General features: G+C 42.0%; 1 protein-coding gene across 1 annotated transcript in view; it reads right to left on the minus strand.

Moving 5' to 3' along the window:
• Window positions 1-18,037, minus strand: part of GCK (glucokinase) — a 24,669-nt gene extending 6,632 nt beyond the window's left edge. Inside the window, exons 1-5 of the mRNA XM_018567464.1 lie at window positions 18,012-18,037; window positions 11,674-11,836; window positions 3,880-4,034; window positions 2,025-2,144; window positions 1,215-1,310 (exon numbers count right to left, since the gene is read on the minus strand). Of these exons, the coding sequence (XP_018422966.1) occupies window positions 1,215-1,310; window positions 2,025-2,144; window positions 3,880-4,034; window positions 11,674-11,836; window positions 18,012-18,035 (558 nt within the window). The 5' untranslated portion in view covers window positions 18,036-18,037. The remainder of the gene's footprint in view (window positions 1-1,214; window positions 1,311-2,024; window positions 2,145-3,879; window positions 4,035-11,673; window positions 11,837-18,011) is intronic.
• Between the last annotated feature and the right edge of the window lie 1,770 nt (window positions 18,038-19,807).

Here is a 19,807-nt window from a genome sequence, read left to right on the forward strand (position 1 = left end):
GGGGGGGGGGATTCTTTTCATTAACCACCAATGTAAACAGCATTCTCCCCACTGTCCCTGGATGTATAAATGCACTATATGGACCCCCAGTGTGGGTATTCCTCCTAATGACCACCAAGGTAACAACATTCTATTCAGCAACCACCAGCGTAAGGAGACCATCTCTCATTAACCACAAATGTGGTGCGCCTATTGTACCAAGATTTGTATACAGAATAATTTTTAGCAAGGGTTCAAAGCCATGTTTTGACTTTAGGTTTGCTTTAAAGTCGAGTTGTTTGTTTTTGAGAGTGTGGTTATAAACCTTCTGGATATGTATTGATATTTATAAGCCTTTTTCAGAGATTTCCTTTACTTCCTGTTCTAGTGATCATCAGAGGGAAATCTCCCAATTGGATCACAGATAGCCATTAATACAATACTAGAAGTTCTAAACCTTCCCTGCTTTACTAGAAAGTAGTGCTTTAAAAGAAAACTATGGGGTCAGTGTTTTTCCCCATAGTTCTCTTAGTCACGGGAGGACATATACTAACCTCCTCTCATGAGCTAAAGCTCAGTATATCACGAGCAACAGCTCGCGGTATACTGAGACCGCCGCAGCCGGGACGGATCCAGACAATGCTGTCGAGATCCACCCAGCTGCGTGAATGACAGCGGGCTCTGCCTATCTAGAGGCAGAGCCACCTGTGCACGTCTTCTCTGCCGTCCGTTCTTCCAGTCAGCGCTGAAGGATCGAAGCGGGGGGGGAATCCTTGCAGGGAGCCGTGAGTGACAGTCACGGCTCTCTGCAGGGAGATGATCGAGAAGTGTGTGAGCGACGGTATGTGTTTGCTCACTTCCCGACCTATTGAGCTGACGTGTAACAGTTTCATTGTCACACGTCGGCTCGAACTATGAGGATGAGTGATTTTCACTCACCTCATACTTCTCCTTTAATTGCTCCCTGCTAGCTGCTGAAGATATCCCCTCGCTTCCTAACCCGCTGAGCACAAAATAAGTGAATCTCTTCAAAGGAGATGCAGACAACAATAAAAGCTTGATGAGTTCTATTAAAATTTGGGGGAGTCCTAAACAGTGTAACCTGTATTTGGTACACTGTAGGAGACTCGCATAAACTATTTCACGGCACCAAATAAGATGTTTTCTCTCCTTTCTAAATGATTGTAGATACATGATGGATACTAATGGCGATGTATAGTGGCGTCGTCTCTTACCCCTCGTCTCTTGATGGCATCTCTTAGCAGCCCAACCACATTGTTTCCCTCTGCTCCTGACGCTTTAAAACCTTTGGTCCAGTTCAGAAGTATGCCCTGCATAGAAATAATGGTTATTATCATGAGCAATGAGCCAATGTTAGTGTGTCTTTACTCTGAACCTTTTATAGCCCCTTACAAAATAAAATAAAAAAAATAAAAAATCAGCTTTTGCTGCAATATTCAGCTTTAAGGGAGAGATTTCCTTTGCAGTCCTATTTCTGCCGCTAAATTTCTGTAGTCTGATAGCCAGCATAATTTAACACACTTCGTCTGAGCTCAGGTTTCCGTAGACCTGTCCCAGCCTGTGACTGGACAGTGAAAGGAGAAGCAGCAATTGATGAGCTATTCTATCAGCATACTCCTTGTCATCACATCAACTGATTGGACCCTTGTACTGCTTGTTCCTCTCACACTCCAACCATGCTTTACAGGCAATGCTGAGGCTTATACCAGGTCAACTTCAGGAACTTACACTGCTTGCCTTCAAAATAACACATATAATGATGTATTAATGATCTCAGACCTGAATTAATGTCACTTATATCTGTCTTTGGGACTTCAAAAGTGTAGCTTACAAAAATTCCTCCAAATTTAGCATCCTAAAGATCTGCAGGATGCATCCCAGGGACACACTTGGGGTTTGAGCCAACTATACAAGTGCGCCCTTTGCTCCTTTCAATGTTTTGTTGAATAAGCCCATCCATGCATCCTGTGCACACTGCAGTGGTTCTGTTATATTAGGTTATTGCCCCATTCTAGTTGCATTACCTTGTCAATGTCTTCATGTCTAACAGGAAAGGAGAAGGTAAATCCCAGCGGGAGCTTCTTGTGCTTCATGTTCTGCTGGTCCAGGTAATCAGAGATACATTCAGCAATGTAATCAAACAGCTGGGGAGAGAGAGAACGGTCAGTATAAGAATCATGGATCTATCTGGAACCAGGAACCAGTAACATTGAATGCTTTCTATAGAAGAAAGTTATTTTAGAAACTTCCATCTATAAGCACCCAATGTCCATCTATTTGCTGGTTACTGCCACTGGCATTGTCATCCATTCTTTCATATCATGGCCATAGGTGGGAGCATTCCCTATATGTTTATCATTTATTTTTACATTACTGAGAAGGAGAAATCACCATCTGTACTCCATACGATGATCAGACTTTGTATTAGTTGGGTTCTGCAAAGACCAAAATGGACAGCACTTTTTTTGGAGATACAAGACAAGAAATTGACCAACAAGAGCTTTTTTATCTAGTGGCAGTACAAGACGTGGAATGATTCGGGGCTGCGCAGCATCCATACAACAGTTGCTCTGCATGTTGCGTTGTGCTGCATTTTTTTCATGCATTGAAGTGAGTTGATAGCCCATTCAAAATGAACAGGCCCACAAGACACCTCACATAGCTGCTACTCTTTTATTTGTAGCACACAGCTATGCACACAGCACACGTGCACTGGAAGAGTGTATCAGCATGCTTTGTAGTAACCTACATTACTGTATGAGCTGTGGGGTGCAGGGGCCAATAATGTGTCTGAAAATAGGAATTCTCTGTGTCACATCACAGTAACTGATCACATTCAAACCGGAGCTAGAAATGAAAGTTAAACACAGAAATGCTAAAAAGGGAGCTGAAATGATAAAAAGTATTTATGCTCTTTAGCTACATTTAGTGGCCATAATGTGGTATTTAACTGCTATTACATTCGAAATTATACCAAACTCAGGTGGTAAATCTTAAAAATGTATTTAAGTTCCTTAATTTTAACAAAAATGTATCATCTTTGTGTATTACTCGGCTATAGATCCTGAAATCATCTCTGAATTGGTGCTGACACTGTCCTTCCTTCTGGAGGGGGGCTACTTTTGTTCCCCATGGTCCCTGTGTGTGTTGTAAAGTAGTCACCACTCCAAGCTCGCTATTGTGATGGACTACAATCTCAATACAAATTAGCAAACTAAACATGAGATTATAGTCCATCACAGGAGTGAGCTTGGAGCGGTGACTACTTTACAACACACACAGGGACCATGGGGAATAAAAGTAGCCACCCACTAGAAGGAAGGACAGCGTCAGCACCAATTCAGATTTGAGGATCTACAGCCGAGTGATACACAAATAAGATACATTTTTGTTAATAGTGAATGCATTTTTAGGGTTGTAACTCCTGAGTTTAGTTTTAATATCACTTTTTATTGAGTTACAGCAGTATTTAAAGTTTATATAAACCCTTGGTTCTCAACTGGTGGGTCGTGACCCAAAAGTGGGTCGCGACCCCGTGTTCAATGGGTCGCCGTGTGCCTTCCACTTTTCTAGGTGAGAGGCTCAGTGTTTTGAGGCCCTCTTCACACTAGTACAGTGCAATTAACGCAATGTACCAATCAATTGCACCTACCGTGCATTCTGGTGCCATTCATTTGATAGGTACCCCAAACGCACCTCCCACCCACAGTTCGTAAGCCCAGTACCCTAATGCCGTGCAAATGATTATATATATACCCCTAGTTGAAAAAAGTTTTGTCTTTGTCCCCACTAGAAATATTTTCTATTGGTTTCCTCTAGGGACAGAAAATTTAGAGACATGTCTCCAATGGGGACAAACGGCAACAAATCACTTCTCACCATCTTTGCAGTTCCTGTCATCGCATCCTCAGGAATCGAATACATTTTGTGCTTTGTGTCTACTTTCCACAGTCCATCCAGATCCTCTCCGACTTTCACCAGCATCACACGGAAATTTGTGCCACCGAGATCCAAGGCCAGAAAGTCACCAACCTCTAGACGAATCAACCAAAGACAAAGTTGCAATAATATGCACAATTCAATTAAGCAATATGATACGCCAAGAAGTTAGCACCAAAAAATTTGTTGAATGCAAGTGATCGAGAACAACTTAAAATGTTTTGTGTGTTTTGTGCAAGCAGCAATTAAATTTTTTATGTAAATGAGAAACATGTAACAAACATAAAATAGGTGTTATCCTAAGTAAAGTGGAAATACAGTTTAAGCAAACCAGGTCTAGCTCTAGTGAGCGAACCCTTAAGGTGGATTTCCACTTTTACTGTCAAATTTGAGAAAACCCCTCTATATGTTTGTTATGTGTTCCCATTCACACAGCATACCTAAAAATTAGGGATGCACCGATACCGATACTAGTATCGGTATCGGTGCCGATACCGAGTATTTGGGTGAGTACTCATACTCGCCCAAATGCTCCGATACCTAGCACGAGTACTTCCTGTATCAGGAAGCCAGGCAGCGCATCATTACACGCTGCCCGATTTCCTGATTGGCCAGGAAACGGCTCCATGCTCTCTCGTCACTTGTGATGAGAGAGCATGGAGCCGACTTCCCGGCCAATCAGGAAGCCGGGTAGCGTGCAATGACGCGCTGCCCGGCTTCCCGATCGGACAGGAAGCTAGCAAATCCGGAAGCCAGGCGCCGTGTAATGACGCAGCGCCCGGCATTCTGATTGGCCGGGAAGCCGGCGTCATGCTCCCTCATCATCTCATGAATCATAATATTAAGAAAGTAACCTTAAAGCATTAGTTTGTATTGCTTTAGAAATAATGTGACCTGTCCCTTTAAGAAAAAGTATCGGTAATTGGTATCTGCGAGTACTACTAAAAAAGTGGTATCGATGCATCCCTACTAAAAATATTTTTAAAACTATATTTCTTACACTTTAGTTGTTTCTTTGGTGAAGGCCTTTGTGCCCGCTGAGCAGTTTCAGAGGGAAACTAGAGGGACAAACTGAGGGACAGTTTGAGCTTCCTCTCATTAATACACAATGCCTCAAAGGTTTTAACTCTTTGTTAGGACAGAGAAATCTAGTTTACAGCTGATAATGAAGTCTGAGTTGAGTTATTCAACCTGCAGCTGTGTATTGAACTGAGTATTCTGAAGTATTAGCAGAAAACAGAAATCCAGAAATACCTTGTTACCTCCATATAAAACTGCCATGTTCCTGAAAGGGTGGAAGGGAGGTAATCTTACTCATCCTTGTTCCACATTTTCTCAAATTGTCCTTTAATATGACTTATATTTAAAGTGTAACTGCACCTTTGGCCACTACTTCCCCATCTCACCACCTATACTCACACATCCCCTTGTAAAGTATTCCTAGTTGGGGCATACATGTGCCCTTTGCACTCCCATTCATTCTATGGACCTTATAGTACATGCTGATGGCCTACAATATAGGGATATAATGGATAGGGTCAGATTTATTTTTAAAAGTTTATTAATCTGATGTTTTATATCTATTTATTATTTGTAGGTACGCACAGATACCGGTTTTTCGGTATTGAATATGAGTATTGATATTTTTTTCGGCCCCGATTAGCAAGGATTAGCAAGAAAGCCGTCACCAAGTGACGAGGGAGCATGGAGCCGGCTTTCTACCCAATCAGAAAGCCGGGCGCTGTGTAATGATTCGTTGCCCGGCTTCCTGATTGGTCAAAGCTGGCCAATCAGGGAGCCAGACAACACGTCATTACACGGCGCCCTGGCTTCGTGATTGGCCGGGAAGCTGGCTCCATGCTCCCTCTTCACCAGAAAGCCGGGGGCTGGGTATTGACTCGCCGTCCGGCTTCCTAATTGGTCGGCTTCCCGACCAATCAGGAAGCTAGGCAGTGCATCATTACATGCTGCCCGTCTTCCTGATTGGCCCATAGAGCCGCCTGCCCAGCCAATCAGGAAGCCGTGCAGCGTGTAATGACTTGCTGCCCAGCTTCCTGATACCGGAAGCTCAGGTATAGGGCTAGGCATTGGAGCCTTTGGGCGAGTACGAGTATATAACACATAACACATATAGGGTGCTCCCATGGCACTGGTTCTGCCGAGCATTCTGAGAGATCACAGCATTAAGTTCTCACTTTTAAATTGTCTTTTAGTCATGGTCACTAAAACTTCATACAGACCTGGTATTGCTTTATAGAACAGGGAGAGATTATTGATTCCACGGGCGAGTGCAATTTGACCATCAGCTATTTAGCTCTGTACACAATATTTTTATTATTTTTAGCAAAGCAGGTAACTTTAGCCTGGTAAACATGGTAAAAGGTCTACCTACTGGCTGCAAACAGTAACTAGTTTACTGTTTTACAATTTATTAGTTGCCTAAATAAAGAAAATTAAAAATATATATATTTGTTACAAATAAAGGAACAAAGTGCATACAAGAACAATATGCATTCCCTTTTTCACGTACAGTGGCGCTTTACCCCCTTTGGCTAAGAATCACATCAGCATACAGCTCTGCACGCTGATATGAAATCATCTCACATTCATTACTTAAACAAACCTTTATTTTATTTTACATACAATTTCTTTTTTTTCCCGTTCCTGGCCCTTTTTGGCACAAATGAAATACTCCAGCCCAAGCATTGCATTCTGGGAAGGTTACATCAGCAGAGCATTGCTGGGAAATCTCATCTGTAATCTCGTGAGATCTCAGGGAAAGGCATTTTCCTCCCCTGAGATGATGGTCACATGTCCTAGTCACATGTTCCAGGAAGTAAATTTAGATATAGTAACCTGCCCCTAGTTAAAATTGCCAATGTGAGAACAAAAAGCCGGCAATTATCTAGAAGTATGTGTTTGTATATTGTCGTTACTAAACATTTCTAAAGGTGTGTTTGCTGTTATTTTGAAGATATGGGGAAATGTCCGCTTTATCGTACATAGTGCGGCTGAACAGTAACATAAGGCAGCCGGTGCTATATAGCAACCGACAACTATTCTGTATTCCAGTGTTTACAAACTGCTCATGCAGCGACAGCCATTAACCTGTGACATTGTATAACCTCAATTACTGGCTGCGGTCCCACCGCACAGCAGCCGGGCACATTTCTCATCAGTAAATAAAAGATTTGTAAAGAAGAAAGAGAGAGGACAGGAATCATTAGGGCGCTGTGCTGGGGGGTGAAGGACACAGGCAGAAGTGCAGTCACTGTTTGCACAAGACCAGTGTTTGTTTTCACAGTGGTGACGAGCACTGTGCCCAGTCACTGGCTAATGAGCATATCATTCTTTAGCGCTAAAGTCCACAAAATAACGTGAGATGATTGACGCTTCCATGTATTATGAAAACCTCATGATGTCCCGTACATTAACCTACGGTACTTGCCAAATTAATAAAGTAACTCCATTTTTGTTGAAAAAAATCATTCCTCTCTGGGTGATCAATGTCCATTGGAAGGATTTTAATAAACTTTGCTGCAGACTCCGACCTGTTACTCTTCTGAAGAAATAGCAGCTGGTTGCAACATGTACTTTCCAAACTGATCCCTGAATAGGAGGCTCTGGGTTTGTTATAATCAGCTAGTGAACTTTCCGTGTTGTAATAGGAACGTTGCAGTGTCAGCATCCGTTTAGGAGTAATTAACCCTTAAAGAGTATCTTAAAAAAACGGAATATCTTTTGTAAGGGACACCTCAAATTTTACTTAGTGCAGACTTCTGGGAAAATCAAAAGGCTAATCACAGAAGAAGCAGGTAGTGACATTTAGGGGGGGGGGGAGGGGGGGCTCTGCATACCAACTATGTTCAGAAGAACACCTCCAAGTTGCCATATTGAATTTTATAGAAAATGACTACTGTTTTAAAAGAAACGGTCATTTTTAATAACACTAAAGTGTATCCAAACCCAAAAAACAAAAATGGAATATTTCACAGTTTACTAATCCTCAGATGTTGTGGCTGAATAGTTAACATTTGTTTTCTTTATTTTCACCTGGCGATGCGGCCAGTAACACACTTCCTGGCCTATGGAGGTGCAATGGAGCTACCCTTGAACAGCAGCACTGTCACCCCGTGGGGAGGGTAGTGTTAGATGGATTAACAGATTTAGATGGACATGACTAACAAATGAATGCCGCACTCCAGCTAACACCTTTTTTTAGGTAGTTACAGCAACAGTTTTTTTCCCCTTTTGGGATAAAGGTTTTAAATAAATGAATAGAAGCAGACCACGTAGACGCAACAGGAATTGAGTAAATCTCCACAAAGTGAGAGAAAATCATATCCTAGAAAATTGTTGCTGCTTCCACGGATCCTGTTCAAAGATGGAGGCAAGAAATGAAAAGGAAAATAGGAAAATGGCAGAAAATAGGAGATTCTAAGATTACTGTAAGGCCTGACTTATTAAAGTGTAACAATCCTCTTATAGTCAGTTACATAAACCTCCCAGCTTTCTGAGGTGAGAAAGAGAGACACCTTCCGTCACAATGTATTTAGGCAATGGACACACCACTGCTGCACCACCAGTTATTGGGACCATTAAGAATTCATATGCCAGAAAAGGATTGGTTAAACCCAGAATTATTTTAACCATTACATTTCCTTTATAGCGGCTTTTTGAAATAGCAAACATTCACTATGAAATAAAAGTTTTAGTGCAGAATAACACTTTTGGTAGATAAATAGAACCTTTTTATAGATATCTATACAGTAAATCGGATCAAAAAGAGAGACAACTGAGGAGAAAAGAGGGACAGAGGAAAGTCCTTCTTGGGAGGTATGGTTACATACTGTACATTGCATGGATTTTAATCAACTTAGTTGCTTACTCCCACAGCCATTTGTATTAGAAGTCACATGTGGATTCCACTCACTTCCTTCCTCTGTAGCCACTTCCTACTTTCTAAGTTCCTTTAGCTTGTGATTACAGCACACATTCGACGTGGCATTATTTCGATAGGTTTATGCAATGTCACAGCATTCTTTTCCATCCAGAGTAGCATTAAGACCTTTGCAGTGACGATGGGACCACTGCGTAAAGTCTTCTCCAGCAAATCCCAAAGATTCTCAGTGGGGTTAAGGTCTGGACTCTGGTGGCCAATCCATGTGTGACAATGATATCTCATGCTCTCTGAACCACTCTTTCACAATCTGAACCCGATGAATCCTGACATTGCCATCTTGGAATATGCCAAATGTGCCATCAGGGAAGAAAAAATCAATTAATGTAAAAACCTGGTTATTCAGTATATTCAAGTCGGCAGCCGACCTCATTTTTTGGGGAACATAACTTTGCTGAACCTAGACCTATTATCCAATGACAGGCTTTGACCTATTTGCTTAGCTAAATCCAGGTGATGACGTCTTTGGGCCAGGCAGTGTACATGAAGTTTTCCTGTTAAATTGATTAACTCCACCTAGAAGTAGACTTGTCCTGGGTACCACATCGTTATTATTAGTATCATTTTCAATATCACAGAATTTCTCTGGGCCTATTTATTGAAAATAGCAATGCACTGTACCGCTTTGTTACCTACCTTATGGTACAGTTACACATCTTTTTTAGCTTGCTCCCCCCTCTCCCCTTAAAGTTTTAATATAAGCTGTACCCAATCCAGTGAGACATTGTTGACAATGCTACATAACAGCCTTTTATAGGTGCAGTTATACTCTAACAGGCATCTAGATTTTGAATTAGTTTGGTTACGATTATTTCAAATTAGTTTAGATCATACGTAGAGCCACGGCACTGAAAGATGATTGGTTGGTGTAGGTTCCTTCTTTCTCTTATTAAATGGGCATCACATTTAAACGGTATACGTTTCAAATAACAGTTCATATAAAAGAGGTTTTAGTAGAATTGATTGATGTAAAAATTTTGCAGATTATTAGGATAAAACATATGTAAAATTAAGGTGTAGTACCCTGAGGATATGTTGTTACGAAGTAGCTAGAATAGCTATTGCTAGAACCTGACATAAGCCTTTGGTACCTCTAGACCCTTGGTTCTCAAGTGGTGGGTCGTGACCCAAAAGTGGGTCGCGACCCTGTGTTCAGTGGGTTGCCGCTTGCCTTCCAATTTTCAAGGTGAGAGTCTCCTCTGCCTCACCCAAGCTTAACACTGTCAGTTCTCGCACCGAGCAGCCATTCAAAATATGCTGCCCAAGTGTCAGCTTGAGGTGGGGTGGGGTGGGCTGGGGTTATGGCCGTGAGGGAGCTCTATTCATACGTGCATTCTCTACAGCACCCTTGCGTGTCCTGTAGAGGTGCCTGGAGCGGAGTGATGTCACATTTTGGCTCCTGGCACTTCTACAGGTGATGCAAATATGGATGGCGCTCCGTCACAGCGCATTCTGGTGTGGGAGCGCATTGCCATTTATTTGAATGGCATCCCAAGTGCATCTCCCACCCACAGTTTTATCGCCCATCGGAACGCGAGGTGACACATGCCGTGCATTCCATTGCAGTTCAACTTGGGTCGTGACTTAATGACCAAGGACAAATGTGGGTCCTGAGGTTACACCGGTTGAGAACCACTGCTCTAGACTAACTTAAACACACATTGAACTAGATCATAGTCAACAACAAGTTGACAATCATACTACATAATAATCAAACTAAATTTGGACCCAGTTGCGATCCATGGACCCGCTATAATTGCTCCATGCAACTCCAGATGTGAAGACCTCATGCACGCTTTCTTTCTTTTTCTTTTTCCAGTCACTCTTATTTCCTCTCTCTTTTATAGTTTCCTATTTTCTTTACCATTTCTGTTTATAGTTAGAACATTATCTTTGCAGATGGGGTTTTGCACCCTGTCCCCTTTACTTACAGTATGAAATGGCTGATGGTAACTGCTGCTATACTAAACGGCTTTAGATCTCTACCAGTTCTTATCATCTCTGTTATTTGATTGGGACTTATGTAGGTGTTTCTTTATGTAGTGTGGGGACAACCCATGGATATTAGCAGAGTTATAACAGTCAGTTGAACTACTGATCACCAGAGTATATAGGACTTTTTTTTTTTTTTACTATCAGCTGTTTATATCTTTATTGGATGGTTTAATGATGTGTAAAGCAAACATAGGAAGTGTCTGCAAGAAGATTGCTATCAAAACCACCCTCTATAAATTGAACTGCTACATTGTAAAACTTTTGTTGAAACATAAAAACAATGCAAACTAAAATGAAGGTGTAGGGCAAGTAGTTTTCCAACACAAAGTTGACTTCCTGTACTGTGAACAATTAGAAGAAAATGACCACGGATCTTGTTGGTGCCATTTTTTGCCTGATATGGCAGCTATTGATAGTCTGCACAGAAAAGGTCCCTATACATCAAATAAAGACATCAAAAAGTGGCACTTGTATGTGTATAGTTGGGAATGTTATAAGGAAGATTTACAGGGTTATTTACTAAAGGGTGAAGAGTGTGGAGAAGGCAGGAGAAGGGAACAATCTAGCAAAATTCTCCAATTCAGCTCACTTTCCAGTTCACCTATGTTGTCCTAGATTGTTCACTTCTCCTGCCTTCTCCAAACACTTCACCCCTTTGTGAATAACACTGTTAGTGCTCCTAAAAATAAAAGTAATTGTACATGATACATACATGCTGATGTGTATGCATTGAAATTGACATGCAGCCTCTGTGTGTGGCACTACCCTAGGTTTCTCACCAGAGCCATCAGGTGTAGATCGTACGTAAGTAGGCAGCATTTTCACACTAGCTTCTTCATTGGTCTCCAGGTGAAGACCTCGATCCATCTCTGCCTGCAACCTGTCCAACAATACCTGCAGGTCTTCTTCGTGAAGCTGGAACTCTGCCAGCATCTGCTCCACCTAAAATAGAAAAACAAAACATTAAAATGCAAAATTACATTTAAAGTGACAGTAAACCCAGGAGTTAAATCTTAAAAATACATCCAAGTACCTTAACTATTCACAAAAATGTATCTTATTTGTGTATCACTCGGCTGTAGATCCTCAAATCATCTCTGAATTGGTGCCGACACTGTCCTTCCTTCTGGAGGGGGGCTACTTTTGTTCTCCATGGTTCCTGTGTGTGTTGTAAAGTAGTCACCGCTCCAAGCTCGCTCCTGTGATGGACTACAATCTCATGTTTCGTTTACTAAATAGTATTGAGATTGTAGTCCATCATGGACGCGAGCTTGGAACGGTGACTACTTTACAACACACGCAGAAGAAGTTATGTTCACACATCCCTTTTTAGGAAATGGCAATACGAAAGTTCTCCCCCTTATTCACTGTGTATGTAATGCCATGGCATGAGCTGTGGTACTATTGCATGACCATCCACAGCTAGAGGTGTGGTGCATGCTGGGAAATTCTCCATTGTCTATGTTAGACTCTTGCTAGTACCATTAGCCTTCTCAGTGCCAGAAATGTGCTGCTATGATTCCTAATATTTTTGTCTGGCTATGACTATAACTTAACACCTAGGGGTATATACTGTAACTGTTCACAGAGATTATAGATTTGTACTGTATTATGGCCACTAGATGGAACCGAGAAGCATATTAATTTCTTATGCTCCTCAGTTCCATCTAGTGGTCATAATGCAATAATCTACAATATAGATATTTGCAGAGCAAACAACTCTGCAAACATTTTATAATTACATCCCATACTGTAACATGGGTTTAGTTATACGTTCTGTCTGATGAGGCCTAGTATTAAAGTATATGTAAAACCAATTAACAAAAGCCTTATATACGCTTTACCATTTTACAGCTCATTTTCAATATTTTTCAAACGGTAGCTTTAGTTAAAATAATTCGAGTTGATCCTGCCATGAAGGTCCATGTTTGTTTAGGGACTTCCTGTTATTAGGTGACAGCACCCTGTCCCCATCGCCCAGTTGTGCTCCTGCACATCAATGTCACAGGGGCTTCTGATGGGGACCCCAAATGGCAATTTCAACACACATTACAGAGGCACAGTCCACTTTCATCAACATCAGGTACCCCTCTGAAAAATGCCATGCAGCCATCGCCAGAATGCATGTAGAACAAAAGGGGTAGATTTACTAAAGGCAAATAGAACTTTAATTTTGCAAGGGAATTTTCTGCTACCTTACTTTTGCTTTGCATTAGTCAGTTTGCAAAGATTGCCCAATCACGTGCAAGAAAAAAAAACCCACTGTATGTTTTGCTTGCACATGATTGGATGATGGAAATCAGCAGAGCTTCACCTCATTCACTAAGCTAAGTGAAAATTCCCCCGTAAAGTAAACAGCCTGTTTGCCTTTAGTAAATCATCCCCAAAGTGGCTTCAAAGAGACAGCAGGAGATCAGCAGCAGGATGTAACAAAGAATTGAAAAAAGCTGGAAACATATATTATAATAGAAAAAGGCAATTATTTATGATACAAATTGATGTAGCAAGCCAAAAGTGATTTAGTTAGGGTTTACATATATGAGCTGACAAATCCTCTAACAGAACTAAAGACGGATGCAAGGTGAAGGTTATATATTTTTTCATGACACTCCCACTTGTCTGGGCTCTATTGACACAGCACAGTATGCAAACACATTGGCTAGAAGAATAGCTGACACATCGCCATACTGTTCCCGTATACTGTATAGTGTAAATGCATACAAGAAATTAAATTTTTTATGGTGGAAAGGGCAATGTGCAATCTCCCATTGCAATCAGAAATCACCTTCTTTTCATCTTTTGCTGTGCAATACTGTAGGACATCACTCCTTACAGAAAGAGGCTGATATATCAAAAATACAAAAGTTGCCAAAAGGACAAGTCATATCAGAGAAATTAAATCTAATGTGTGATTGGCAGCTGTTGGCAAGATCGCCACTCATATGCTTCACCAGTGTATGGGCCACTATGGGGCAGAGTATGAAAGTGAAAATATTGTACTTACGTTACAAAGCGTATACCTTACAGTCAGGTGTTAAGAGGACTCATGTTCAATACTCATATCAGTGAGTATTGTGTTCACAGCTCATATCAAACCTTAGGAAGTCCTTAACTAAACCTAGCCTAAAACATTTCAAAGGCAACAACAGAGCTAGCATGGAGCCTGTATGTACATACTGCATGTCTATCTTCAAACTGAGCCCTGTGTCCCTCTGGACTGGAGTCCCTGCAAGTCAGTGTTCAAATTGAACCCTGTGGAGCCCCCGCATATATATTTTCAAATTGAATCCTGTGTTCCTGTGGAGCCCCCGCATATCAATCTTCAAATTGAATCCCCTGTCCCTGTGGAGTCGGTCTTCAAATTGAAGCCTGTGTCCCTGTGGAGTCCCAGCAAGTCGGTCTTCAAATTGAATCCTGTGCCCCTGTGGAACCCCTGCAACTCAAACCTTAAATTGAAGCCTTTCTCTCCATGGAGCCCCTGCAAGTCAGTATTTAAGCTGAGTCCTGAGTCCTTGTGCAGCCCTTTCAAGTCAGTCTTCAAATTGAAGCCAGTGTCCCTGTGGACCCCCTGCATATTAGTCTTCAGGCTGAACCCTGTGCCCCTGTGGAGCTTCATGATTCTTAGGTTCAGGCCAGTCAAGGAGCCTCAACTTCTGTCCAAGTGGATATTAAACCCAGTCTGGTGTTATTCAACTGTCAGTATTTGTAGGGCCACACACCAATATAATGCCCAAAACCAGCATTTGTTTCTCATCAGCAATGAAGCTGAGTATACAAAATCAGCACTGAGAACATCTTGTGTGACTATAAAATATCTCTTTTTATTAAACATACATAGTAAATTCATGATTGTAAGTAATAAAGCTACCTGTTGAGTTGTGCAAGACCCTTTATTTATTAAGGTGAAATGTCAACGTAATTGTGGTTGTCATCTAGATTTACCACTCTTCCGTATTCATATCTCATCTTCATAAGAAGTCCTTGGTGTAGATTTCATATACAGGACTGTCACTGAATTGTCAAATTCCAGAATTGCAGTGGGCAGTGGAGGGTCTGGTATTTGACAGTTAAATGACAAAGGGGAGCTAATCACAGTAAGAGGTGGGGCTTTCCTCTGACTTGTTTTATTTTATTACCCATGTACAATTCCTAAATGTCCATGGTGCTGAGCAAAAAATTGGTGTTCAGTTTTGGGACAAAAGTAACCTAAATCCTTGTCCACTGTCTTGAGATACATTTATAGGGTTCCCTATCCCTTCTGAAGAATTCTGGTACTTTTAGCAAAGTGATAGCCAATCATCCTCTTCTCCTTACTACAGTCGGTCTCAGATCATAGGAGATAGATAACATATAGCTAAAGCACCGTCTACAGAACCAAATGGAGCAGAGGAGGTTTGACAACTGCGCCAATAAAGTGGTTGTCATAAGAGAACCTGCAGCAGTGTCAAAGGCAAACCTTAAGAGAGAAATCTGTTTTCTGGGTGAGCTGTTTAAAAAGCATAAATAAGTGATTTCTTCATATTCAAGTTTCACTTCAACTAAAACGAATGTTTCAGTTTGGGTAGATCTTGGCCGGCAAACTCACCCACGGGTTTTCAATGGGGCCCCAGCAATAACATTTGAACACATCCATCATGAAGGTGTCTATTGTTCCCATTTTAATTTGATGCAGAAGATAAAGGTATATGTGAAACTCTTTCTGCCATTAATTCAAATCTAATTGGATAATATGAATAACTGCAATTTGCACAAATCATCAAATAAACACTTACCCAACCTAGCTTACTACCATTCTAAAGCACATCACCCCTACCCCCCAGAAATATCCCAATTTGGTATATTGCTATTTCATGTAATTAACTACCAAATATCATTAACATTTGCTGTAGAGATCTTCAATAAAGGGGCCAGAGATGCTGATGGACGTCATTGTAAAATATGGTCATCATGACTATACTCCACCGAGTATGAGCGATAGCTGATCGCCAGCATAGGTCGTCACGTTTGTGACAGCGGGTGGTTGTGGGTTGTTCACCGTGATTGGCAATTCATCAGAATCACTGAAAGACATGATTGACATTGAATCTACATCATGTGACTTTTTGGGGGGAGTTTTAAATAAAGGACTTTTTCTATGGCGTCTTTTATTTACTTTGCATTTTTGTTCATGAATGAGTAACCAGGGGTACTAAATACTCCTTACTTATTCATGTAGGGGGGAACTGGATATCTGGGACTCCCTTATGTTAAAGGAGGCTTCCAGATTACAATAGAGGGGCTTTCTACATGCCAATATGTTCCCCCTCAGACCTCCACATTTTCTGGGCCACGGATGTTGGTATGAGGTCCTTGTCCCCATCAACATGGCACATATCATCTTGCCACGTGTTGCTAACCCACCCCCCCCTTCCTTCCTTCCCTTCCTTTTACCAGACTGCATGCTTGAATAAGGGTCATGTATAGTTTTTGCTGCGTTTTCATTGTGCAGTGTTCCCCAGTAAAATGCATGCCAGACCTCATCAAGGATAAGGGTCTATTATGGATCTTTGGGGGTAAACCCACACCGTTTTTTTACTATCAAAACAAAGTACTGTATATACTCGAGTATAAGCCGAGTTTTTCAGCCCATTTTTTGTGCTGAAAAATGCCCCCCTCGGCTTATACTCGAGTCAGCGTCTCGAGTACTGAGCAAAGTGAGTACGCTGGTCAGGTTTCTTCTTACTTATCTCGCCGAGCGTCGCGTCACTGCTGCTCCGGTGGGCGGCGCTCCGAGCGGGGTCATCTGGCAGTCTCCGGGTCCTAATTTAGGTGGCCGGAAAGGTACCTCGGCTTATATTCGGGTCGGCTTATACTCGAGTATATACGGTAGCCGATAAATGTCATTTATCAGCAAATTGAATTTTTTAATTTTGTTGTAAATTTTGCTGTAGTACATCTTACATGTCCGTCACTCAGGGCTTTCCCTATAATGATGTAGCCTAAGACGGTTGGGGGGTGACCGGGTGGTAGTGGTGATGGCATGGGGGTTGGCCACAGCCTCCTAAGTTGCTAAGAGCTCTTAGCAAGCTGTGACGCTCTGTGCGGCTTTCTGCCCAGCTCACTGACATCAGCAGTTGCCCGAAGCTAAGTGGGACACTCTGGCTTGCATCCCGCCAAGCTCCTGGCAACCTGTGACGTCAGTGAGCTGGGTGGGACAATGAATGGAGCCACTTACAGCGCAGTGCTGCATCAGCTCCTCCAAACCACCCCACCTCAAATGAAACTTAGCACAACATTACCCCTTCCCCCTGGAAGGGGCCATTACCTGCCAGCACCCCCACCCCCCCGGGACCAACATTGAGGCAGCAAATACCATAGGGACAGCCCTAGCGCCATGTCACATGAAGGTTTAAGGCATCTACCAAGAATGTTAATTAAAGTAATTGTTTATTTTTAATGTTGCCCTTTGAAGCCTTTCTGCCTTCCCATGGGAGTGTCCAGCTACCCATGCCCTTTTTTTTTTCAAAAGCCTGTAAATTGGCCTTCAAAAGTCCCGTAAAAAAAATAACAATATTCAATTCCCACAGACTTCAGTGTGTTTGGGTGCTACGATTGAGGTTCATAAATTTTTTTGTCAATTGTATGGCAAACGTCCAGCAAATCAAACATTGCTCAGTCTGCTCATCACTAGTCTGGAGGCAGGAGGGGGAGGGCCAGGTTAATATAAATAAATAATTGGGATTTTTTAAATAGCGGAGGGGGGAGGCTTGCAGTACGTTTTTTGGGGTGAAAGTCCGCTTTAAAGAAAACTGTATACAGTGAGTTAAGCTGCCAAACATACTGAAAAAATATTTAGGTTTGCATACATTTTAACTAACTAAATACTTAAAATAAGCTTTAAAAGACACATGTATTGTCTGATTACTTTATAATAGCACAGCCAGACATTGAGGAGTAACCCACCTGGTACTATATATACACCTGGTACTATATATACACACACCTGGTACTATATACACACCTGGTATTATACAAGTTATATCAAATATGCAAAAGGATCCAACATCATACACCTCACAGAGTATTGTTCAACTACCCTTCCCATCCCATCCCTTCCCAATCTTTTCTGAAAACTTACATCGGGATGCATTTTGTGTTCCATGTCTTCCAGGCAGAGAGGTAAACCAGGATATGGAGGTGTGTGACAATGTTACCTTGTCACCAGTTTCCAATGTGGATACAATGTAGCTCTTCTTATCAGAGGTTTGCACTATGTAAGCTGCATACAAAGTGCTGGTAGTAACTCACACTAATCAGTCCATCCAGAAAGTATCAGTTGAACCCTGTTCATTTAATATCCATGGTGTGACTGTGTCTAATATATATTGTGTATCTCCGGTGTCACTCTTCTCAGCGTTGTCTCTTCTACTGCAAAGTGCCAACCAGTCACCACTAGTTGTGAGTAGCCCACAGTTCAACTTGATAAATAATCAATGTATGATGTTGCTTCAAGGGCAGAAGAGATGGGAGGGAGGAGAAAAAAAGTCATCAGGAGTCAGATCTTTGGAGAAAAATTCTACCCAGTGACAATAAATAGAGTAGTGAATGTCGGAGTTTTGCAATCTCTGTGAAAATTATTACAAAAGATGTCTTAGAAATATAAAATGCATTGGTCAGCTTATCACAAATGCAGAATGCAGGATACGGGTGGAAAGATGAATGTGGGAATGAACTTGCTGCCCCCTTTTAGATATCCGCTTAGAATTTATCAGGGAGCCTGGTCTCTGGTGCTGTAGGAGTTAATCAGTAACTTTTCCAGTTAATAGGAGATTTGTCCTTCTCTTCCAGAACTGCAGAGCACACAGCCCAACCCACACACGTATATGAATTTATGTAACACATCCCTCCCTCCTGCAGAGTCACCGGTTGAGAAATCTATAGGCTTTACAATGAATATTTAGTTAAACTATCAAACTGGACATAGGAGCAATTTTTTTAAATTAGAAAGCTTTTATTGGAAAACATTTCAAGTCCATCTCCGGGCAAATCCAAAAACTACCATTGCAGTGGGGCTATCCTGACAAATGGGGCTTGTTTATGCCTTGGGGACAGGAAAAAGCTGTTTTACTTACCTGATCCCCACTCCTGCTTGCTCCCTCAAAGCTGCTAGACTGGTCCCCTCAGCCTCTTCTCTTTTGCTCTTGCCATGTAAGAACCACTGAGGTCATCACGTCTAGTGCAGGTTCCATAGACCAGTGCTTTCAGTCAAGGCACCCTTTAAAAGTATTCAAAAGCTCGAGGCACCCCAGTCTAAAAGAATAGTGGGTTTCATCAGGGTCACCGTTCAAATCAGCAACCCCCCTTTTCAATAGGAGCCCCCTTTACATCAGAGCCTCCTGCTTTCACATCAGTGCCCCCTTCATTCACATCAGAGTTTCCCCTTCACATCACTATCCTCCCTTCTCATCAGAAGCCCCTTCTCATCAGAAGCCCCCTTCTTATCAGGAGCCCCTCTTCACATCAGGAGTCACCCTTCACATCAGGAGTCACCCTTCACATCAGGAGCCACCCTTCACATCAAAGTCCCCCCTTTCATATCAAACTCTTCCACATCAAAGTTCGACTTTTGCATCAGGAGCCCCACTTCACATCAAAAGCCCCCTTCACACTCAGACAGTCCTCCCTTCACATCAGAGTCCTAGCATCACATCAGGAGTTGCAGCTGTAGCAACATGACGAATGTCCGTGGCCACCAACACCATGGAAAGACATGATGTTATGCAAAAAGTTTAAGGCACCTCTGAGGAAGTCAGAAGGCACGCAAGGGTGCCATGGCATCCTGTTTGCGAAAGGCTGCCATAGACATAAATTATACGTGAGGATGCCAAAGGACATTCCACCAGCCGGAGCGGAAGGGAGAGAGGTGATCGCTGG

This window comes from Nanorana parkeri, unplaced genomic scaffold (genome assembly GCF_000935625.1).
Source record: "Nanorana parkeri isolate BGI_ZX_2015 unplaced genomic scaffold, ASM93562v1 scaffold1052, whole genome shotgun sequence".
NCBI classification, from domain to species: Eukaryota; Metazoa; Chordata; class Amphibia; order Anura; family Dicroglossidae; genus Nanorana; species Nanorana parkeri.